This window comes from Actinia tenebrosa, unplaced genomic scaffold (genome assembly GCF_029948245.1).
Source record: "Actinia tenebrosa isolate PJP-AT-01 unplaced genomic scaffold, QUT_ActTen_1.0 PGA_scaffold4__44_contigs__length_22323623, whole genome shotgun sequence".
In the NCBI taxonomy this organism is placed as follows: domain Eukaryota; kingdom Metazoa; phylum Cnidaria; class Anthozoa; order Actiniaria; family Actiniidae; genus Actinia; species Actinia tenebrosa.
The window spans coordinates 4,597,213-4,621,376 of record NW_028292581.1 but is presented as its reverse complement, the minus strand read 5'-3'; the positions used below and the strand labels follow the sequence as shown (position 1 = coordinate 4,621,376).

General features: G+C 35.7%; 4 protein-coding genes and 1 long non-coding RNA gene across 6 annotated transcripts; 1 reads left to right on the top strand and 4 right to left on the bottom strand.

Moving 5' to 3' along the window:
- Positions 1–112: 112 nt before the first annotated feature.
- Positions 113–4,743, bottom strand: LOC116293477 (uncharacterized). Of its 2 annotated transcripts, XM_031700908.2 has the most exons (7): positions 4,618–4,742; positions 4,151–4,230; positions 3,107–3,136; positions 2,458–2,634; positions 1,966–2,013; positions 843–899; positions 113–759 (listed from the first exon to the last, which is right to left on the bottom strand). In XM_031700908.2, exons 2-7 carry the CDS (start codon positions 4,218–4,220, stop codon positions 308–310), a joined length of 834 nt encoding a protein of 277 aa, XP_031556768.1. In that variant the 5' UTR covers positions 4,221–4,230; positions 4,618–4,742; the 3' UTR covers positions 113–307. The 2 variants fall into 2 exon arrangements, with proteins under 2 accessions (XP_031556768.1, XP_031556769.1); XM_031700909.2 differs by lacking the exon at positions 3,107–3,136 and having other exon boundaries at positions 4,618–4,743.
- LOC116293481 (uncharacterized) lies at positions 1,252–1,672 on the top strand. The gene is made up of 2 exons (XR_004196811.2): positions 1,252–1,422; positions 1,492–1,672. It is a non-coding gene; the product is annotated as an uncharacterized LOC116293481 (long non-coding RNA).
- A 1,904-nt stretch (positions 4,744–6,647) lies between the features above and the next one.
- Positions 6,648–10,119, bottom strand: LOC116293475 (uncharacterized). The gene is made up of 3 exons (XM_031700904.2): positions 10,034–10,119; positions 9,668–9,734; positions 6,648–9,108 (listed from the first exon to the last, which is right to left on the bottom strand). The coding sequence occupies exons 2-3, from the start codon at positions 9,720–9,722 to the stop codon at positions 8,318–8,320; spliced, it is 846 nt and encodes a 281-aa protein (XP_031556764.1). The 5' UTR covers positions 9,723–9,734; positions 10,034–10,119; the 3' UTR covers positions 6,648–8,317.
- A 3,720-nt stretch (positions 10,120–13,839) lies between these two features.
- On the bottom strand, positions 13,840–16,366 carry LOC116293480 (uncharacterized). Its single transcript, XM_031700911.2, has 3 exons — positions 16,268–16,366; positions 15,337–15,405; positions 13,840–14,510 (listed from the first exon to the last, which is right to left on the bottom strand). The coding sequence occupies exons 2-3, from the start codon at positions 15,398–15,400 to the stop codon at positions 14,155–14,157; spliced, it is 420 nt and encodes a 139-aa protein (XP_031556771.1). The 5' UTR covers positions 15,401–15,405; positions 16,268–16,366; the 3' UTR covers positions 13,840–14,154.
- A 979-nt stretch (positions 16,367–17,345) lies between these two features.
- Positions 17,346–22,741, bottom strand: LOC116293473 (uncharacterized). Its single transcript, XM_031700901.2, has 9 exons — positions 22,655–22,741; positions 21,278–21,379; positions 21,081–21,176; positions 20,737–20,790; positions 20,066–20,227; positions 19,809–19,844; positions 19,486–19,548; positions 18,879–19,175; positions 17,346–18,436 (listed from the first exon to the last, which is right to left on the bottom strand). Exons 2-9 carry the CDS (start codon positions 21,363–21,365, stop codon positions 18,078–18,080), a joined length of 1,155 nt encoding a protein of 384 aa, XP_031556761.2. The 5' UTR covers positions 21,366–21,379; positions 22,655–22,741; the 3' UTR covers positions 17,346–18,077.
- Positions 22,742–24,164: the final 1,423 nt, after the last annotated feature.

Here is a 24,164-nt window from a genome sequence, read left to right as displayed (position 1 = left end):
GGCTCTACTTTATTTATAATTTTTTTTTTTTTTTTTTTTTTTTTTTTTTTGTGAATACGGGATAATGAGCTAGTCAGTTCAGTGACTTTGAAGACTCAACAACAAAAATACCTTATCAAAGACAAAACACTTTATTCTGAAATAAGATTGTAATAATAATACTAAGTAATATACAATATGCATTGATATACAGTCATGAAGCATACTCTACTCTTTTAATGTTTTAACTGGTGAGCTACAAATCGACTGCTGCTTCATGAATACACACTATTTAATATCATTATCTCCTATCAATTGATCTAGTTATCTATTTGCAGCAGATTGGAGGACAATTGGGTTGGCATGTAGTGGGTTGGCAAGTCTGTGGGCAAATGGCTGGTGGTGGTGGAGGTGGTGGAGGTGGTGGAGGTGGAGGTGGTGGTGGTGGAGGGGGTGGTGGAGGTGGAGGAGGTGGGCAGCAGGTTGGAGCACAAGAAGGCTGACATTGTGTTGACATTGGCATAGGCATTGGCATAGGTGGAGGAGGTGGTGGTGGTTGAAAGACAACAGGGGCAGCACCACAGCACGATGGCTCACATGATGGGGCACAACTCATAGGGCATGAGGGTGCACACATAGGAGGAGCCATAGGAGGAGCCTGCATTGGAGGTGGAGGTGGCTGGAATGGAGGTGGAGGTACGGGTGGTCCAGGCACATAACGTGGTCTTGGGACCCAGCGTTCAGTAAAAGGTCCAGAACATGGAGGTGGACATGGGCCAGCTGCAACACACAAACGCAAAGAAAAACATTATCAAATTATTTCACCAACATGACCATAAATAAATACCAATTCTGCTTTTTACCTTGTTCAGCTTTTGGTGGTTTTTCCCCACTGCCGCTTCCAGATCCAGATCCAGAGGCTAGAAAAGAAACAAAAATTCGACAGTCAATTCCCATCCACTCCACCCAAACAAACAAATAACTGATACCGACAGTAGTTTTAGTACCATTTATTCATCTTTCATGATCTGGAAGGACTTTTCATTTGCATTCATTCTTAAAACCTTATGCGACTTATTTATTGAAAAAAATATTTGAATTCAAACAAAAGAAGCTGCTATAATATCTTTTGTCTGAATGCCAGAAACATTGCATTAATGACTGCAGACCTGCTCGGCTCGGGCACAATGTTTTCCCATTTCAAACCACGTGTCATTCCCTAGAGTATCATTTATTTGTTTAATGCTTAAGCTCGGTTTCACATGAGTGTACGCGACAGGTCACCAGGCCCAGAAGAGTTGTCCGAGAGACACTGGGTACTATTGCGATAGAACTAAGATAGTTAACACAGCACGTGAACTTTAGTTATGAAATTTAGTTATTAAGAGGAATATGGGAGATTGTTATTGAGTTTTTCTTTTGGATTCGATAGGGACACATTCGGTAAGTCTATTATAGTTTGTATTAGATCACACAGATTGATTCTAAGAATATCTTTGATTGTATTTATAGTGAACCGCACATCGATACACGACACATCGACTCATCAACACAGCATAATTTCGAGAATTTCTATCTTGTGGCATAATAACGACATGAGAGATAATGAATCTTCGTTTAATCTGATTAGGAAATAGATGTATGTATTGAATGCGAGTTTCATGAAGGACCCAATAAATATAGATTGATGAAAGCATAGTTAATATCGATGAAAGGCAAGAATATTTTCTACAATGAGAAGACACATGAATATTGACACAACTCAAACAAAGAATATTATTCTCAAGGGAATGACACGTGGTCTGAAATGGGAAAACATTAATACGCCCGAGCCGAGGAGGCCTATAGAAACGAGACTGATTCTTTTTAAAACATAAATCATTGAATACTTGCGTACAGGCTGATTTACTATGAGGTGCAATCTACCGAAGACTAATAGATCTGAAAGTTTGTTTTGTATAGTGCTAATGTATTTTTGAGACTAACCTGCTTCATCCTCTTGTTCACCGCTTACTGAGCTCTTCTTCGAACCACCTACAGATCACACAAGGGCCGGTTAATATATTGTGAGGCCTGATTCGTTTAACCGTAAAGTGATTATCCGCCATTTCTAACAAACAACTTTTCGAGCTTTAACCAAGCTACATTGTATTACAAGTTACCTGTTCTAACTTTACTGGTTAATAAAAATCTATAAATATAAGGTTTTTATCAGGGAAGGCGGAGTACATTTTGAATTTTAAAGGGGAAGACTAGAATTTTTTTCAAACATACGAAACTCAAACTAAGACAAAATAAGATTTCTTAAACTTAGTAAATTCTTGTAAAAAGTGCATCCATCAAAAAAATAACACCTAGCCTCCTTTGCCGACATTCTTAGGGTCTATCACGCAACGTCTGCGCAGAAGGCTCCCTCAGTATTACAACAAACGCACGACAGACGTGATGTCTACCATTGCAATAAAACCAGAAACTTACTTTCATCATCTGATTCATCGTTACTATCAGTAACCCCTTGTTTATCGGGATTTTCAGCATCATCATCTGTCTGAAAGGATGATTCCTTCTCATCATCAACTTCATCATCTTTTCCTTCGTCATCATAATTATCTACTTCGCCTGTTTCCACTTCTTTTGTATTCTCGTCATCGGAGTCTGTAATTACGAAATTTAACAATACTATATTATATTGATGAATTTTTACCGCACTTTGTAATCTATAAAAAACGGCCACTAGTAGGAGAGATTTGGAATATTGTTTTAATCTTCACAAAAAAGGTTTTTCTCCCACAAATCAGCACCGAAGGAATTTTTTTCGCGCGCTTTCCGACGACGCGTCCGTAGTTTTCGGCGATAAATCGATATGTCATCGCGACAGCTACAAGTCCTCACGATCCGAAGCAGTCGAGTAAAAAACAAAGTAGCTCTTACATAGAATTAGAAAAGGGTTTTTAAAATATGCTAAAAAACAGCTATTCGCCAAAGCCTTATTAGAATGGTGAAAGCAAGAAAAGAGTATTCAGTTGCCTCCATAACCAGGTAAGCTTTTCTCTCCATTTTGTTTACTTAATAGCTCAGATCTAATATTTTCAAACACATGCATGCTTTAAATATGAATTTTGTTCACCGTAAAATCCGCTTTCTCCTGACTCTTTCTCTGAAAGCAAAAAAAAAAAAATATATATATATATATATGTATATATATATATATATGTATATATAAGGAATAGTTTATTCTGTTATATCAGGGATAGTTATTTTGTACTAGTCTTCCTCCACGTCAAAATATATTAGGAATAGTTATTCTGTACTAATCTTCCTCCACGTGTTAAAATACGTATCATTCAGCGAACAATAAGATATAACTTATTTTAGTCATATAAATAAATATGACTTTTAATTTCAAACTTATTTCATAATGTTTTTATGCCTCCATATATATATATATATACTATAGCCTATTTTAGCGATACAAGTTGAAAATGCTATGAATGCTATTTAATTTTACAAGTAAAAAAGAAAGAACTCAAAAAGTGAAAGAACTCAAATTCTCGATTAACTGATTACTACAAGAGATTATAAAAGGAAGGGACTATATTATAGTCTTTACTGAGAACTGTATTTGTTTTTCTACTATAACTGAACATCAAAATATGATAAAATACAGCGGGACTTTAGTAGAATTCAACATTATTATTCCATCACCGGTCCTGATTTGAAACCTGTGTTTGATGACATGTTTAATCGACAAATTAAAACAAAATTTTAAAAATTCGTTTGATTTCCCGACAATCGTTTTTTAATTGAAATTTGTCAAAACCAGAAATAAAGGTAGATTTTTTTCAAAATGTTCGCAAAGTTTTAGAGCACGTCGTATTAGAACATTAATTTAATACTCAATTTTGTTACTAAGTGCATGGTATACCAGAGATGTTAGAGTGCAAACATTATATCCGTGAAATATTAGTATTACTAACTTACACTATTTTATGCTAATTCTATTGCTTTCTTTTGTTTAACTAGCACTATTTCGAACAACTTAGTAGTTAGTGTTTCACGGATATATTGTTTGCACTCTATACACTGTTTCCAGAACAAATATTGCTCAAGTGAAATATCTGATGCGTGGACTATTCAAGCATGGTGTGGCTACAGCCATATCGTACTATACCTTTAATGGGCAATGCTTGTGTACATACTAAAAAGGCTAAAAGCAGACAAAAAGTCAGCTTTAAAGACATCTTGTCGACCCTAAGTTGGAAGAAAGAGAATAAAAATTACATCACCATTTCTAGACATCTTTGATCTATGGTGTAATCGGTTTTCCGGCTGGACATTTTTTAAACACATTTACTATTTAGTAGCTATTACTGAACTTTCACATTTTTTCCCAAATTTCCAGACTGCAACGAAAGAAATTCTTGAAATTTTGATAGAAATAATAATATCATTTTTCTGCAATCGAAGAAAAAATTGTCCTTACAATTTTGTGGCCAAAGGTCCATTTGATCAAAGGATTGGCCTGTTTTGTTATCGCAGTTTAATCGTAAAAATCAAATCAACACATCAATCCCCAGTACTTCAAAAATCACATTTCGCTTGCTACTAATGGCTTCGTAGTTTGTATCAAATCCTTACCTTCTCCTGCTCTTGATGTAATAGAGGAGAGGATCCAGTCAGAAGAATATAGTTTTACTGAATTTTACTAACAGGCAGTGATAAACTACGGGTACTAGCAATCTAGCGGGTGGTATTAGACTAACTACTACGCATGCGCGTCTCTCCTGTCTAAAATCAGGTCATTATCAACCAGTCTGGTCTACAAATGCAAACTTTTCAATACACCTTTATTACTATGCTATTTTTTCACATATAACTAAACTTTAAAAAGTAAATGATTTATCCAGATCTTTTCCTTGAAGGTAGTAAGCGTTCCCGTATGTATTTGTTTTTAGTTGTTCCCTGCTGTTGTTTTTGTCTTGACTTTTGCCCCTCATAACACGTCATTTGCAAACACAAGCTCACGTTTTAAAATTTCCTAGACGTTATAAGTACTTAGAAGAATCTATAGTAGCACAATTTAGCTCGACGATATTAGTGTATAAAGTTTTATCGTTGTATGCAAAACCTGTTCGAGTTATCAAAATGGCCGTCCACTTAACTGGTGTTCTTTCAACTGAGATATTGTTTTTGTTAAGCACAGCTATTTTTGTGGTATGCTGTGATTGGGTGTTGAAAATGAGTCAGAGAATGCCGTGTTTTGACCAAATCATGTAATGTAAAAATATCCATATAACGAGACTGATCCTCAGCCAATTCATCCAAGAGTGCAAAAGGCTAGTTGGTTGGTCGTACTTGAAAAATAATCAATAAATATTGCAAGACAAAAGATTTTCACACCTTCAAATAAATAAACGAAACATTGAAGTTTGAGATCCAATTTACACTCAAAAACAAAGTAATGACAAGTGGTCCGAAATACAAAAAGGCTGGGAACCAACTAAAGCAGCCTTGTAACACACGTGCATTTAGTTCGTGTGTTCTTCATTATTATTATATTATGCTCCTAATGGAGTTGATCCTTACACACGAAAAATGCTCTGCAATATATGTCCGTTTTATTGCACTGATCATTGCATTATCAGTAAATATTTGTAAATGAGTAAATTGAACGGATTTTTTAAAATTATAACCATTTTCCCCTTTTCATGATCTTCTGGGAGGTTAAAGCCACGGGGTCTGTCTTTTTCCCCCTCAGTATTTTGAATCAACTGTGACACGTCGTTACTGGTCTTTTTCAGATGTAGTAATATAGTAATGTGGCCAGTCTTCATACCTCACCCCCTCCCCGTTGCGCTTGTTCTTTTCCGGGACGTCAAAAGGGTTGTTATAGACCGTTTTCACGTCAAAAGGGTTGTTATAGACCGTTTTCTCAAGGTTGCGTGCGCATCCAAATGTAAGGAACTTGACGGGGCATGATACCATAACACGAGTTATTCATAAAATCGATTATTCTCACCCCCCCCCCCCCCCCCCCCCCCCCAATTGTCTTCTCCATTTTACTGAATTTGCGTTTTCAGTTTTGTGGCCCGTCAAGTTAGGCCCCGTCCACACGCTTTCTTTGCGGATACGAGTTGCGTCCACACGTGTCCGGAAATTTTTGTATCCGTATCAGAAAATTTTCGAAAACGGTCTCCAGAGTGGACATTTTCGAATACGCTCCGAATACGGATACGTGTGGACGGTCGTATCCGCAAATTTTCGAATACGCTGACGTAAACACGATTTTGCGCATGCTCAATGAGAAAAACTATCCGTCAAAGGAGCAGGCACTAGCGTGCATTAGGGCGGATCAAGAAATTTCCGGATACGGGTGGACAGTGAAAACGATTCGAAAACGATTCAAATACACTGCGTGTGGACGCGAACATTTTCGTATCCGCAAAAAAAAAAAAAAAAAAAAAAAAAAATGGCGGGTACAAAAATTTCCTGATACGTGTGGACGGGGCCTTAGATGCGCACGCAACCTTGAGAAAACGGTCTATTGATTTCTTTTGCTTTATCATCCAACATGGCGGCCATGCCTTTTTTATTTATTTATTGTTATGACTAACGAGCGCAAACCACTAAAGGTTATTATAAAAACCACTTGAATAATAATGTAATACTTTGGCTTTTTTAACTTTTTAATTATTATTTAATATCATTACCTTCAGTTTCGTATGATATTTAAAAAGATAAATCAAAATTCACAACGAAAGGATAAAAGAAAATGTTTAGGAAAATAATTTCTTTGTCCACATTAATCTAAAAGTACAATGTGATAATACCAGTTACAATCGTTCGCAAAAATCGTAACCACCAAGAAAAAGTATATCATTATATAAATATGCCGGGTGCACTATTGGAATTACTTCTATACTTTGACAAAATGATGCTTAAATTGCCAACTTCCAAAGTACAGTTTGGAGGAGTATTTTAAGAACATTTTGTTTTTGGAATAATGGATAAATCCGTCTACCCACAATACACCAGATATATCGATATGGTAATGTACTGATTATATGCTCGAAGCGGCCATCATTTTCGCAAATGGCTGTTTACTATTAGTATATTAGTATATTAGTATATTAGTATATTAGTATATTAGTATATTAGTATATTAGTATATTAGTATATTAGTATATTAGTATATTAGTATATTAGTATATTAGTATATTAGTATATTAGTATATTAGTATATTAGTATATTAGTATATTAGTATATTAGTATATTAGTATATTAGTATATTAGTATATTAGTTGAATTTATGTTGCAGCAGCCTTCTATTTGGTGTAGAGCGTACTGCTCTGCAACTTGTGACAAGCATAAGTTATACGATATGTTGCCCGTGTCGTTATTATCACAGCTTTAAACCTTTTTGTTAATGTCAGCCAACATAGCGGCGATAACATTAATAACTTCACACCATCTTATTTTGAATCCAGATTCTGGATATATTATTATATTAGTATGATTGTAATTAGCAATTTATAAGTATATTAGTAAATTAGAAGGTTGTTTGATTGAATAATTTACGGAAGCCATTAATAAGTGAGTTCAGCCTCTTGAGCAATCATATGATCACAAGAGTTGTTCAATATCTCGTAAAAAAAGAGAGTTACATGTTGCCTTACATGGTTTACTATTAATATTAGTAAATTCTCGTAGAAATACTGTATTGCTTTAAAAAAAGTAGAAAATTCAAGTAAAACCTAAATCTATTTGTAACTAAAAAGAAGGTTAATGCTAAATTAAGGAAATCTCCTTGAGCGAAAAGTTTAACCAGAGTTTGGATTGCAGGCAGTCTTTGTAAGCTTGATTTAGTCTTGAGTCGGATTGTTGCTCCAAGGAATGTTGCAAGCGCTACATGGAGTTTAGCCCTTTCCATGGGTAGTCTTCAAGAATTGGACAATAAGCAATTTAAAAGTCTAAAAAAAAGAAGAATCAATTGCCCAAACGTTTATTTGCTTCCGTTAAGCTTTAAAAACAGAGTAAAACCATGTAGTTAGTCCAAACCCGATGACATATAATGAAACAAAAATCATTAGAGATGTCCACATCTGAGCCATGCAATAAAGGTCCACCTGTCAATGTCTTCGATGGGGTTTTAATAATCCTTGTTCCTTCTTTTTGTTAGTTAACAAAGACTTCTTGTTTCCATACTTTCGTAATTTTTTGTGGTCGATAATCAAATCAGAATTTCCTTTTCCAACAAAAGCCAATCAAAGACAAAATTGTAAAGTTCAAAAATCCAAACAGCATTGTTGAATATATAATTATTGTAAGCGAACGTGTTTAACCGCGCCTGCAACAAGTGGCAGGGCATGATGGAGCACAAGGAGCTGCTGGAGCAGCTGGTTGACAAGATGGAGGACACGGTGGTGCCATTGGCATTGGTGGAGCCATGGGCATCGGTGGAGGCATTGGCATTGGAGGCATTTGAATTGGTGGAGCCATGAAAGATGAGCTACAGCACATTGGGGCGCAGCTTGGAGCACAGCCTTTGGATTTACCCTTCTTGGGCTTCTTTGTTGGTTTGGTTGGGGGAGGAGTAGGGACTGTAACAGCTGGTGGTATTTCAAGAAATTGAGGTCCTGGAACACCGGATTGACTAAGAGCTCCAGGGTTCACACCACAGCAGCTTGGTTGACAAGTGGGTGGGCAAGGTGATGCTGGTGGAATGCTTGCACATGATGGTGCACATGGAGAAGATGGTGCAAATGGCATTGGTGGCCCACCATAGCTGATAGGAGCGCCGAAAAGAGATCCATATTGTTGTGGTGGTGGGGGTCCGTATTGGGCACCAAATTGAGGAGCTCCATATGTTGTTTGTCTAAGTGCTGAAGGAGGTGCCTGTGGTGCTGCTCCGTGGGCTGGTCTCTGTCCGGGCTGTTGTCCGAATCTCTGACCGTATCGTTGTTGTTGCCCGAAGGCTGGTCTTTGTCCATATCGTTGTTGTTGCCCGAAGGCGGGTCTTTGTCCATATCGTTGTTGTTGTCCATATCCTGGTCGTTGCCCGAATCCCTGCGGTCCGGGATATCGGGCGTCCTTCTCTCTGCTTTCTCCTTTATGTTTACTTTGTTTCACTTTTAAGAAAGAGATAACAAATGCATTACTCTTCATTTATGATGCTTATTTTAACAAAAGTTAGCCGTCTCAACAGTTGAGGAGCTTTTCAGATGAAGCTAGACATTTCTAACATTTAATGCATTTATACAAAATTCTCATTGGGCTCTTCTAGCTTGCCAGATAATAATGTTATTAGTTAAATAAAAAAACAAAATTTTGCTTTAAGAATCAATCAAGTTTGGTTTGGGCCCCGTGGGAAGCTTATTATCAAACGTTGATTGTTTATAAAGTCGTATATGTGTCACCATCATATAAAAAAACTGATAAAACAATTTATGGCTCTAAAACACTAATCGGCTGAGTCCAGCCACAAACAAGCTGTAAAATGCCTTCCTTATATAAAATTTTAATCACATTTTTTTGATCACTTTATTTTATCAATGTTAAATGCAGTGACCATCTGACATCTTTTGTCATAATCAAAAAAATATTTAGTTTCAATTGACATCTTCAAACTGTATCATTATGGCTAATCGTTTAAACCCTTGCGATGGTTTGTCTTATAATTCATTCTACCTGATTTTCCATGAACACATATCAGCAAAGCGCAAATCACCAGTAACGCCTTCATTGTAAACCTTTCCTGAAAACCACCAAAAGCAAAAAATTAATAAGAACAAAGACATTCATTCTCTAGCAGAAAAAGATTCATTTAGACTTTATCCACACTATATCTTTAAAAATAATAAAAATAACGAATAAAAAAGGGCAAAGGTCTACAATATAGAGTACATTGAAATAGAATCATCAGTCCAACTTGATGAAACATTTCTCATTATTCCAAACAAGTAATATCAAATGCCTGTGTTTTAAAACCTTATTCCTGCTTTAAATTGTGCAATTGTAATTTAGTTGTTAATTAACAAGGAAGGTTATATTTACCCCTTTTTTAGTCTTCAAGAGAGTTAGTAAATACAACTCTTTCCGGTGGACACCAATACTACACTAAAAGGAATAGATCTAGGTAGCCTACTCCAGAAATTAGGTCATTATTTTATTTATTAATACTTGATTCAAACGTTTCCTTTGTCATCACATTTTGTTTTGGTTTTTAGATATATGTACCTGTACTTCGTTACTTCTATTCATCGTCAACAGAAGAGTACTGAATCAACTACTTGATACAATGAATAATGAAAATGTTCTTTCTTTATTTCTTCTCCATTCATTCACTACTATTTTTCTCTTTATGAGTTAGTTTTTATTACCGGAATTTTTAGACTTGATTACATCAAAGGTTAACATAATAATAAGGTTAACTTATGAAAACTATTCCCAAAAACTTTTCTAAGGGTTGTTTCTTCCGTTGGGACGTTCAAACAAAACGTCTTTTCACAAACATTTCGACACTTCGCTTTTGATTTTATTTGATTATAAATTTGAACACGAAATGTTTGTTTCTAAATGGAAATCTAAGTACGGCTGAGAAAAATGGTCAATATTTTGTTATGAGGGCGAATGAGCAAGCGGCGAGTAGGAAGGTACCTGTAATAAACAGCCTGTACGACAAGAAAACACTAGGAATGTTATGAAAAACAACAGCTGATGAATAGTGATGATACGCAAAACATTATGTCACATGTGAAGGAAATCCATAATAATGTGGTGACATAAGAACTCAATCAGCGCGCCTGCGTGAAATGTCACGTGATATGTAGACAAATGAAGATTACTAGATTACTAGACCTAGATGGGTGATGGTATGAGTTATTCATCAGATGTTTGGTATTAGCCGCATAACATTGGTTACAAACAAACAGTTTTGGTTGGTTGGATCTTTGGGAGAGTGTTTCTAGCGATTGAATTTACTGAGGAAAACGTACCGGTTCCCCACGTACTAACTGTCAGATATCAGTCTCGGTAAAATTCGGTAGATTTCTTCTTCTTCATCACCAATCTTCATCAATTTTAGCTGTACCATCAGAAATGGATATATATATATATGTATAATATTTGTACAATATTTGTAAAATATTTGTATATAAAGTGACACAGTAACGATGACTATACAAAAAGTTCTATACACAATATATACCACAAGATTATTTGTTTCACTGTTTACCCTATACTTAAGAATCCATTTCAAGCTCCTCAGTATATCTAAGGCATGGCTATCGAACGACATTTAGACCCCCGCGAAGTTTGCGACCTAAAAGGACTGGGCGCTAGGTTTCTCTGACAACGCATGCGAATTTGAATTAAAAATGGCAACCGGTTGAAGAAGGGACGCGATCTTTTTACATTTACAATGTGTAATAGTCGTTACTCGGTATCTTTAATGCCAAGCTTTAGAGGTAAGAGTTTTATTACAATTCGCTAATGTATTCATAATCTTGAATACTGGTATTTAATTTAAAACTGAGTTATTATTCTTTTGCAAGATTGAAAGCTAAACGCTTTCTAAATGTGCCTTGTATACTAAAGAATACTTAAGTTAAAGCCTTATTTGATCCCATATCTTATTTACATGTCCATCTGACTGTTCTCCTATGAGCTTTAGTTATCTATTTACAATTATTTGCAAGAGTCATTTCTAATTAAGTCTTTAGTTCTTTGCATATCAAAGAATTAAGTCGAGGCCTTATTTGAGTCTATATCTTATGTACATATCAATCTGACTGTTTTCCTATGAACTGTAGATATCTACTTACAAGGGCTGTGCAGTTATAAACAAGGTATTTCATCATGAAAACGTGAAAACCGCTGGACCTTTGTACCCGAGCCTGTCTTCGATTTCTTTGTAAAACTGAAATAACTTTATCGCTCTTGAGTAAAGACTTAAACTTCTTCTTGGTTTTTCTTTTGTAGCTAATTTAGCTCTACTATTTATTGCTAATCAGAATCTAACTGGAAAATTGTAATATCTCTGCTAAAAGTTTTGAAAAAAGTAATTGCAACTTGAATAGTCATTTAAAATGTTCAAAAATGATTTTTCAAAAAAATATTATATGTTTAGTGTTGAAAAAAAATCACTTTTCCAGTTAGGTTTTTAAACTTATATCCTTTAGGGATAGAACAAATGTCAAAAGGCAACGACTTTTAGCTGTAAAGAATTTACTCAAAGCAAATGAAAATCAATTGTCGATTATCACACCAAATATGGTAATATTTCGTCAAGTGATCACTTAAAATAAATGATTACACTTTCAAACTGTAGCCAGTACCGAAACCTATTATCTTGGCAACAATCATCAGCATACACCCATTCAATATCTTTTTATAAATTTTTCTTTATTTTTTTGCTATATTACTCAATTAGCCATGCCTTAGATATGCTGAGTCGTTTTCTTGAAACTGGAAATAACATGAATGTACTATAGCCCGCGACCAAAGAGTGATTGACGTTTCATCTCATAACTAGGTGATCGCTGAGCAAGGAAATCGTGCTTTGCTCTCCTTCTTCCCTCTCTACGGACCTAACGTTTTAAAAAAACTTCGCTTGTAGAGATAACAACCTGTAACTTTAGTGGATGAAAATGGACCTGCTAAACTTGTACTTGCCCTTGCAATGTAATAGAAAGGATTGACAGATGATTTTAAAACATGTTTAGATTGGATACTTTGGGCTCTTACTCTAGTTTTGAAAATATTGATAGGACAATTCACTTAGGATAAGTTCGACCAACGTGATAAGTTGACTATACATGTTTTCACACATTCTGCTGCATCAATACCTCTTACCATGTGTCAGTTTGTGCATAGGCACCCAAATGGTACCAAACTAGAGTCAGTAAAATCCAGCGCATAAAATAATGAGACATAAGAATGGTAAACAGAAATATGTTACTCAAAAATAGAAAAGTTTCACTATTCTATAAAACGTAAAAAGAAGCAAAAGCGTGAGTAGGTATAATGTTTAGGTCACCCATCCGAATGCGAACCCTCCGCAAACGAGCTTGACTCAGTATCTTGAACGACAACGATTTATCCATTGGACCACGGTTCCAGTTTAATCAGCATAACAATAGCTGTAAACACAATGCACCGAATAGACTAGACTTTTTAACATTATATTGTCAACCGATTCCGTGCGTGGCAGAGATGCAAGGGGTCAGCCGATATGGTCTGGGGGCCGGCTGGTCTCTCCCCTGATGCTTCGGCTAGAACATTTTCTTGCGTAATTCGTACACCCAAGGGCAGAAGGATTTAATCGCCGTCAGGTCCGAAGTCCATACGCCGCCCCAGCTCTCCGGATGTCTCGGGGGTATGGCACAGTGGGATCGATTTTTTGATTTTCTTTTGGTGGGTTCGAATCCCATCTTATCCACCGATAAGATTTTTCTTATTTTTTTAAATCCATTTTTTATTAGATATAAATTTTCAATAGTAAGGACATTTTTTTAGTGAAAAAAGATTTATTCCTAGTCGGCTACTTATGAGGCTGTATATTTATTTCATTTATTTCATAGCCTAAAAAAGGGCGGAACATGCAATTATTTTAATAGTATGTAGCGAACACCTTAAGGGAGAAGATCGTCTTAGACGAGTTAAACGAAATCATTATTTTCTGTGAACCATCCCATTATCTTTTGACTAACATTGCAACGAGGCCTCTGTGTCACGATACAGGCAACCCAGTGAACGCCTATAGTGCGTCTTGTTTTTTTATCCCTAATTTCAATTTGACAATTCATCCCCAATCAATTAACAAAAGCCGAAATAAAAACGGCAAACATAAAAACATCAACAACGTTTGAAAGTTAATTTTATTTTCCCATTGGAAATAGTCATTGAAATTCAACTTTTTCTAAATGTGTATTGACCAATTTTAAGCAATGATTTCGGATGATTTTGTTTAGTGTCATTCTCATTATCTAGCGTGTGTATTCTATGTACATTGTAAAAGAAATCATTAGTCAACATTGAGCGTGAATACATTGAGTTATAGATGCACTTGGTCAGTTCCTAAGCCCTGATAGATTTACTCTTGTCCTCGCTTTGTGCACATTCTATGGATGCATGCTAAGTGTTGACCATTAGGAGCAGACGATGTTATTGTTCTTTTAATCTTTTTTGGAACGTTTGCAGCATAGAGCCTGATAAGCTACTGGGGCACTTGCACACATAGGAGAGCAAGATGCTCCGTATGGTGAGCCATAGGGTTGTTGAATGGGCATTTGAGGGTATGGCATTTGCATGGGTTGGTTACATGGGGTGCCGAATTGTCCACATGGAGCTCCCATAGCCTGGTAGGGACTGCCATAAGCTTGCTGGTAGGGACTGCCATAGGCTTGCTGGTAGGGACTGCCATAAGAATGTTGGTAGGGGCTGGCATAAGGTCGTTGGTAGGCGGTTCCATATGGAGATCCATAGCCTGGTCTATTGTAGACAAGAGTTCTTTGAGGCTGCTTACGAGGAGCTGTTTGTTTTGGACAAATGATAAGTTAAGATACATAAATAGATATATAGATACATAATCATTCTCAGTAATGTACTTAGTTGGATTGTTTGATAGCTTGTTTTGTTAGGGGCGGCGGAACCGGGGGACCCACGAAATGGTTGGGTTTTTGGGGGGGGGGGGGGGGGTGGCTGGCCCCCACAAAATATCGGTTCAATGCACAAAATGCACATATACTATTTTTATTACTGTTAAGAAGTTAATGTTGTGATTTTTTGCAATGCCCCCCCCCCCCCCCCAAAGATTTTCAGCTTTTGCCGCCCTTGGTTGTAGTGACAATTTCGTCTCTTGACATTTGGAATTTAAGATATGCAAAATGGAATAGAACCTTCAGAACGGAACACGCAAATCATTTTGGATATTGCTTCAAGATTTGATTATCAAGGTAGTTAATGTGTTCACATGAGATTTACCAAAAGGTTAAAACTAATGTTATATCTTACTGTCCCATCTTTTAAGTGTGCAACTAATAGACCTCTTTACTTGTTTGTTGTGCACATTTCAGACAATGTGATGTAACTCTTGGGAGTTGATTCTTTCATATCTTAATATTTTAACATGTTCGTCATAAAAGAACGATTCTCAAGGAAAAGTCATGCGATCTGAAATGGGCTATTTGCATACGAAGCTATAGAGGTCTATTATGCTAGAGTCAATTTGGATTTGACACCGACCACGCGGACGGCAACCATATTGGATGACAGGAAAAAATAGTTTCATGTTAAAAAGGATTTCATTAGAGAAATAGAATAGATATTGTTCTGTTTAAAAATACAAGTAGACTTACGAGCTGCTGGAGCTCCAAAAACAAGTGGAAGTACACATAACGCTAAGATAATCATCTTGGTCATCTTTCCTGGCAAATACAAAAGAAAATGTTGTTAATTATTTGACTATTATCAATCATTTATAGGTTACATGAGATATCTTGATAAAATAACGACAACTTTAAGTTCAATAATTTTATCGGCAGTGCGGCTGCTATCGTCAGTTATTTATTAACGTTAAACGATTGGCAAATAATTGCGCAAAAAGTGAACATCTAGCTCTGCCTTGCGAGTTTTAACCGAGATCTTAAGAACAGAAGTTGAGCTTATATGGGATAATAGTTACGCGGGCACTGTGTATGACAGTTGTGTGGCTATTAAGAAGCACCTTAAAAATTCTTCAGTTCACAGCTTGGTTTGATTTTGATTTTTTTCTGACGCGCCATCTTCTCACTCAAAACAACGCGTCTTTTCTAACAGAACACAACTTTATCTGCGAACTGAATTCTACTAAAATAAGTATAAATGACAATTAGCTATCCCAAGATTTTAGAGCGTTAGATTGAACAACATCAACGATGACTACTGGTTTTAGTACTGAAAAAATTCTAACTGTAAAAACAATTTAGTATTGAAATTTGTAAGTAAATAAAATATTAAAATTCTTTTTTCGGTTTTAAAACTGAAAAACTCTTAAAATAGGTAACTAGGAAAACAATGTAGTGTTGAAATTTGTAAGTAAATAGAATATTTAAATCTTTTTCAGTTACTCAGTTTTACGCCGTTAAAAGCTTAATACATAACCTGAATAGTCACTAAAAGTCAAATTTTAAAATGAAGATTAAAAGCATTTTTAAGTTAAAGTTTCATTCAAAATGTCTCAATGAATCACAACTAAGATACTTATCGAATGATTGAGAATGAGATAGCGTTTCATGAGAACGCCCTTACCTTTTCCTCAGAAGTCGAACTGTTGCTACTTCAATATGGTTCGTAGTATGGTATTAGATGTAGTGCTACTGCTGATCTTGTATATATATGCACACATACAAGTTTTACCGGTTACCGTTCTGGCCCATCAGATAATTGTGTCAGGAATCACTATGTTGCAAAAACATGTCTTTTTCACACCATACGTAACTCTGAACTGAAAGATTCACACTTAGAAAGATAATAAAAATCGTATACTCTAAATGTTAGTTGAAATCTTAATTTTTTCTCACGGCAGTAATCTGGACTATATTGCACATGGGTATATATTCTCAAGGCAATAGAAGAACGTTTGTTAATTGCACGAAACTCTTAAAGTGAACCTATATCACGTTGATCGTTCAGAGTTTAATGTTGCTATTCACAGTGTCAGATCTAGAATAACAACATTTTTTCTACAATTAGTCATATCTAAAGTGTTGGAATGGTTCTTCCTGGATTATATTATATATAAAATAGTATACGAAATAATACCTCCCTTTACTATCATCTTGAAACACGAGATTAACCTGTTTTGAAATATAGGCATGTGTGATATTTTAAAGTTAATTTCCTTGATTTAATTTACCGCAATACATAACGATCAAAATGTAAACAGAATCAACAGTCGTGTTGGAGAAATGTCAGTGACACAATAAAACAACCAAGAAACCTTAACAAAACAAATCAAGTCCCCCTAATGATGACCTAATTGAATTTTTTTCTTCATTCGCCTGGTGATTTTTCCAATTGCAAACTCCAACCTTTTGACTAACACAGTCTAATTTAATCAAATTCAATTTCCTTGTTTATTTATAGCTTGTAAAAGTTATTGCCAGGTTGTATACTGTACGCTTATCATGGTCAATAAACTTTGTTTGTTATGTTGCTGTTGGTTGCTTGCGTTAAAAGTCATGCAATAAATTGAAACTGGAAAAACGTAGATATATTTCCAGTTGAGTGGGTTTTTTAAGATGTTTCTTCTTTTTCTTTTTCTTTTTCTTTTTCTTTTTCCCCTCTAGCATAAACTCTTTGAAAATAAAGACACAAGTAATTTCTTTTTTGTTACAATTTAATCTATCTTTTTTAAAGTACAAACAATCTCTATTGCGAGGTAAAACCGGCTTTGAATGACTTTGTATTGCAAAATGGTATCTAAATTTGAAGCTGAATGCCCTAATGGGCCGCAGCATTTTAATTTTTTTTTGAAGCTCAGACTTTTGAAAAAATTCTTGGTAGACCTTGGAGATCAGGTAGACGCCACGAGTAATTCCAGGGGTCTTCTAAAATTTACAACTGTTCAAAATGTCAAGAGTAGAGTGTGTTGAATCCAAGGAGATTTGAGAGATCGTTGTCAAAAGTTGCAATAAATCCCAATTACATATTTTTCTCTTGTTTTGAATTTGTATGACGACATTACGTGGAAATTTCATGACAACCTGGTAAATGCAACCTGGTAAAGTTTTATGATACAAAACTTTTATAGTTTTAAAGTACTGATATGAGCTATGATTGTGATGTATTGTAATACAGAGGACTTGAACCATAAAGATAACAAGAAAAAGTTAATTCACATTTTCACTTTTTTGCCTTTGGAAATTTTTCTCGATTCATGAACAATTATAGTAGTTGTAGTTTCAGTTCGTTCAAATAAAATATTCTATAATCAAAACATTCATATATATAAACAAATAACGTTCCCCGTATTCTTCATTTTAAATTAACTTTTATATTAAAAAGGTTTTCCTTATGCACTACCGAGACTATGATATCCATAGAAAGTCTGGATTTGTTAATTTCTTCTGCAGCATTGGCTTGGACATCGTCTTTGGCAGCCCATTGACTGAGAAGCTTGGTTACAGTATGATGGACAGCCACTCATCTGTGGCATCTGCATCTGTGGCATCATCGGTGGCATCATTTGTTGTGGCATCATTGGTTGTGGCATCATTGGTTGTTGCATCGTTGCCTGGCAACAGCTTGAGCTGCATCCAAGTGGTGCACAAGTTTGCGGGCATGGAGCCTGGCACTGACCATTTGATGATTGGCTCTGAGCTGGAGCGTTAGTTGGTTTTGGTGTTGTTGGTTTTGGAGCAAGAAGAAGGTATTGAGGCCCTGGTATAGGTGCACTTGCCTGAGCTCCACAACATCCTATTTGCAGCAGGAGAGAAAAGAGACAGGGTAAAGCAACAGAGTAAAGTTTTCTAAACCTAGTGCTAGATACTAGCAAACACAAACAACATACAATATATGCATTCAAAATATTTAATTTTAACCCTAGTAGAAAAATTGGCTACGAAATTGCTACTAATTATTTTACTCGTGCCCAGAGTTCTTACTTATTTCTTCAGTATCAAAATAGCTAGAAAAATCCTGAAACCTTGGGTGAACAATTTGCCAAAACTGGATCAACAAGCTAAAAAAACACTATTTTGATATTCCTCTCCTTTGTCTCTTCTGGCTATTTGACTATCACCAATAGAACGATAGTGCTACCACCACACATGATTAGTAATAGTATTATTTCACAAGTCTTTTGATACTAAAAGACTATATAAGAATCGAAAAGTTGGTAATCAGCAAATACATATACCTGAAGGACAAGCAGAGGGACAAGGAGACTGAGGTGGAAGTGCAGTACACTGTTGAGGACACTGACTTTGAGCTCCATATGGCATGGATTGAGGATACTGCTGTGGGTACTGTGGAGGGTATTCAGGAGGGGAAGAGTAGCTGGGGTATCCTGCTCTGTATGGTACTTGGTACGGACCTGGTGGAGAAGGCTCCATAGGCGGAAATGCGCAGCATGATGAGGTACAGGAAGGAGCACAAATATCAGGACAGCTTCCAAAGCATGATTGTGGAGCAGCTGGAGGTGCAGCTGGAGGTGCTTTGCGGGAAGAATACATTATTTAGTTTAAAACACAATACTAGGTGCTGCATGAACTGTATAAGACATTTTTTTTTTTCGAAATTTTTTTGGAAGGTGAAAACGTGCGGTACAAAAGGATGTCATTTGCTTTCGTAGCATCGGTGGTGCTAACTTGTACCATCGCTGGTCATTTGAAATTAAAGAAGTATAATATGAGAAGAAATTCAGAAGAAATCCGAAATGATTTATTAAAGGCAATATATTGACCTCTTGACACAAGCAACCTTGGACAGTTGCATAAACAGGTGATAGTGATTCAATGACTTACGAGTAGACTTGACGGTGACATCGAGAATTGCTTGGATGGCTTTCCCTGCTTGTGCTAGGTTATCTAGGACAATAAATGGTATACGAAAGCTGTCATAATGCGCTTTTAGAACACGAGTTCTATATGGGCTGGAGTAAACTTGAGATCACCCAGTCCGTTTCACATATATACTCATTCGAAGAATATATTTTTTACCTTCCCACGAGAACCATATGAGAAAACAAATATTATACACAGCGTTTATTGACTTTCATCCATTTATTCGTTCTTTATTACTTTGTTTCTTTATTTTCTTCATTAATGTCATACAAACAATTTCTTACCGATGCTTGAATCGAGCAAACTGCGTAGAGTTTCGTCTGAAAATCAAATTTTATGTTATTTGTTTAGTTCTGTACAACTTTCTATAAATAGGTTAAGACTAAGGCCGGTTCAACATTACAGTATTTCGGCTCAACAACATTCTCACTCGGTTTGTACTTTGAAAGGAAACTCGCTTTTTTGTCTAGATCTCTGAAAAATCAAACTATAATTAGATTCTAATACAATACACAAAGACTTGAATAGTAGTTGAACTAACCTTCTTTTTGATCCTTTTGCTTCTTTTCCTTTTTCTTTGACTTGGTCGTCTTCTTTGCAGGTTTCTTGTGTGGTTTGTCTTGAGATTTTTCCTGCTCCTTTTTCTTGTCCTGATCAATATCATCATCCGCATCGTCATCATCGTCTTCTTGATCTGGATCATCTGCAAGTTTATCAGATGATCGATTCAAGTTTTGATCAGTCAATAGCTACAAACCCTTAGCTGTCCAAGATGAGCTTAATATTAATCAAACGTGATGACATTTTAAATTAAAACGCTATCAGTTTTAATCATATGCTAGCTTAGACGGAAACCGTACAATGACTGGTCTTTTGGTCTTTTAATAGTTTTTACTAGTTTTCATATTTTAGTATTTGATATTTATCTCTCGCTTTCGAGCACTACGCCATGAGATTCGCGCGTTACATTTGCATTATTGCTATTAGGGAAGCTACGTTTTTTTATTTTGGGGGGAGGGGGAGATAGGGGATTCGTAGTAACCTATAGCTCCTTAAAAAAGTTCATAATCCTCCTATCAATTCAGCAAGCCTTTCAAAAAGGTTTAGACCCTCCCCCCCCCCCCCTCCCCATTAAAACGCGTACCTTCCTTTAAAGGACATTTCAGGAAAAAGTGTATACAATTTTTTACACTTGTTTTTTCTTTAGCATACCATTTTGTTCTTTCGTAATATCGTTGACCTTTTTGCTTTCCTTGTCATCAGCATCTGAAACATATGTTAATTAAAAGATTTCCTTTATACTGAAGATTTCAGCATATCTTAGAAAAGAAGGTTGAGATTCGAATTCCTTTGATGGAATTTGCGCAGATTCGGTCAAAGTTTAGGTTGAGCAATTTTGATTCCTGATCACAAGGTAATGGAGACGGCTGGATTATGGATTATATTGTTCTCGTGCATGGTTACTCTTACGCTTTGGGCAATCCTCTCTTTTTGACTACCTTAAAACTGAAACTAATATTAATGCTTTTTAATAGCTATTATTTTTTAATATCTACCTTCTTTTTCTTTTGGCTCCTCCTTTTTCTTAGCTGTTTTTGGCTTAGCGTCAGCTTTGATACTTGACTTTGCTGCAACAACTTTCTTTGTTTTCTCTGCAAAAGCAAACAAAATCACCTAATGTAAAACGAAGCTCAACTTTCTTTTAATAATAAACCATAAATACTAGAAGAAACTAAGGATTATATGTACTTACTAGTGTGTTTTGTAGACTTGGCTTCGCATGTGGAAAGAATTACAGCTAAAGTTACGAGAACAAATAACACAAGTACTTTTTTATCCATCTTGTTTCTTTTTGCTGTTTAGAAAAATAAACAAATTTTGATAATCAAGAAGAGTTTAAACACTATTTCTGTGATACTGTAATATATAAGTAGCTTTAGTTATTCGTGCTAAAAACAATAGACAAACAATCGATAATCGACTATTTCATACTATTAGTATAGGGACTATTTTGCAAGATAATCTTAGTACTGTCTTGCATTATAAGTTGCTTGCACACGAGCCCTTTTTTTACTTTTGGGGTTTAAAGATTTCCATTTTATACAAAGGCAACATTCATTAAGACAGCTTTTCGACTTTAGTGTTAGATGTCTATGAACAGGCGACATTTGCTTTTTGAACCTCGAGCTCTCTAAATGCGATCGGACGCCTGGCTTTAAACTACCAGTCAGAGTGAACACAGGGGCTGCGGAGCACCCTGAAACGTGGGAGGCCTAGGACTGGAAAATAGGTGAGACTAAGTCAATCCATTTCAAGGAATAAATCAACATCTTGCATTTTTTTGATGCGCTTTAATATTTGTAATCTCCAATTTTCATACTACTGAAGAATTCCAATGAAATTTGCGAAATAACTTCCTATAGTATTGATATGAAATGAGTTCTTAGGATTCTTTACAAACTTGCCAGTTATCGATTGAATATTTACACAAGGAATATAAGATTTTGGGTTGATCCCCGTGTAATATACACAGCTGACGTTATGACTTACACACAAACAATATGAATAGCATATGAATACATACATGGATAGAAGATTTTGATAACCATTATTTACAATAAATATAGCTTTACAAAGTCAAAGGCTCATCCAATAGTGTAATTATGACTGATATGGTCATGGCTTTGTTCTCAAAATAGATAAGTATAGATACTAGAACTGAACATCATATAAGTTGGTACTAAGACTGGCGTTTCTATTTATTGGTATGTGCAAACCATAGACGATAGAATTAAACTTCAACGCCTCTATATACTGCTTTTGAATTAGTAAGTGAAAAAAAACGCGATCATCTATATATTATACATGTTCGTAATCTGAAACACCATACCAGTGTTTTGATCATCAGATTATAACAGTTTCTTTTTTTCTTTTTTTAAGGGCTTTATAAAAAGGTATCTATTATTGACTGGAAACACTACAGACGAACTCATAGCAGCGTTCAATAAGATCATTTTCTTTTGGTTTTTCAAGAATATTTTTCATTTTCCGATATCATCAGTAATCATCAGTAACATATATTTATTGTGATATTATATAACCTGTAGTATTTAATGAAACTAATGCTTACCTGATGCTTTATCTATTATGTTCTAATCTTCTTTCTCCCTTAATTTCCCTTGAGTTGCATTGACCCGATGGCGACTCTCAACTAGCCTTTGTTCTAGTAATTCTCATTATTTATTGACAATCTTTTGTTCTTAACTGGTTGTTGACTTGCACTCGAATCAAAATCTTGGTGGTAAAAGACGCTTAGAAACCAATGACATTTCTCAAGATTGTTTACAAAACACTTGCTATACTTTTTCTATTAGCCACTTGCTGTGACCCGTTGGAAAGGTCTCTAGTGTCTCTGACCACGTTTCGCGTTAAACTTAGTCTTGAAGTGATTATTCTAAGAGCTAAAACAATGTGGAAAATTGGTAAACTAAACTTGGAATGATTGAGTTTCGTCGGAGTTGGCCTTGGATTGCACCCAACGTTTTCAAAATTAGTCGGTTTTAGTGACGGTTCTTCAACCTACCCCGCATACGTAGTACCCATCGACGCTCGAATTAGTTTCATCAATCTTTTTATAGTAGCTTATAGTATTTTGAAGCAATATAATATTAATTACATGTTCCCTAGGAAAACATTATTCATATTTTCCCGCCCATAATGTCATTAAAAAAAATCATTGGACATATATATGCATTCGATTTTCAATGGCTTGAAGACACTTGCAAGTGCAGGCTTGTCAATGCCACTGAAGAAAATCTTTGGTATACTAGATTTGACTGGAGACAATGTGTTTGTAGTATAATCCTTGTTATGCATTAGGAGATTGTAGCGTGATCTATATTCAACTGTTACAGGTTTGTGCGTCTATTGATACAATGGAAAGATATGCCCAGTAAACAGTTTTAAATATTTTTCGTTGATAAAACTAAACGACAAAACAATTCCCAATTCATGGGAAAACTGGCAATAAAGGAAGAAAAGAATAAGAAATATCTTAGGTTTTTGAATTTCTAACAGTATGCAATATGATGTACAAGTATGTACAGTATGCAATACGATGTCAAGGCGGATTCAGCCTAATTTACTACTCGTGTACTACTATATACGTTTTAACATAGAATGGTTTGCTTATTTAATAGTATTTATTGTTTTGCCGATAAATACTTCAAGAGCTAGTACGTCGGACTGATTTATATACTGAGAGTTCGAGTCCGGTGGGCAGCAGTTACGCTATTGTAGCGGAATTTGATTTTTCACAGTACAGTATCTCTATACCCCAGGGGCTATAAATAGATATCCTGGATAATTATTCGCGCAAGATGCTCAAGGTAACCCGCATTTTAGCTATGGACTAGCCTACCATCTAGCGGGTGTAATGACAGTCAGTAGCTGTATCCGCTACAGAAACTGGAGATAATTGCCGTTGACTTATAAATCCTAATGGTCCTTCGACTGTTACATAATTTTTCGCTGGGAGGTCGTGGGCTTTAGCTGGGACCAAGCAAAACCCTTTGCTTGCTCTAAAAATATTTGTAAGTGGTTAGATCTTTGACTTGCATGACCACGTAAAGTGGAGAAGT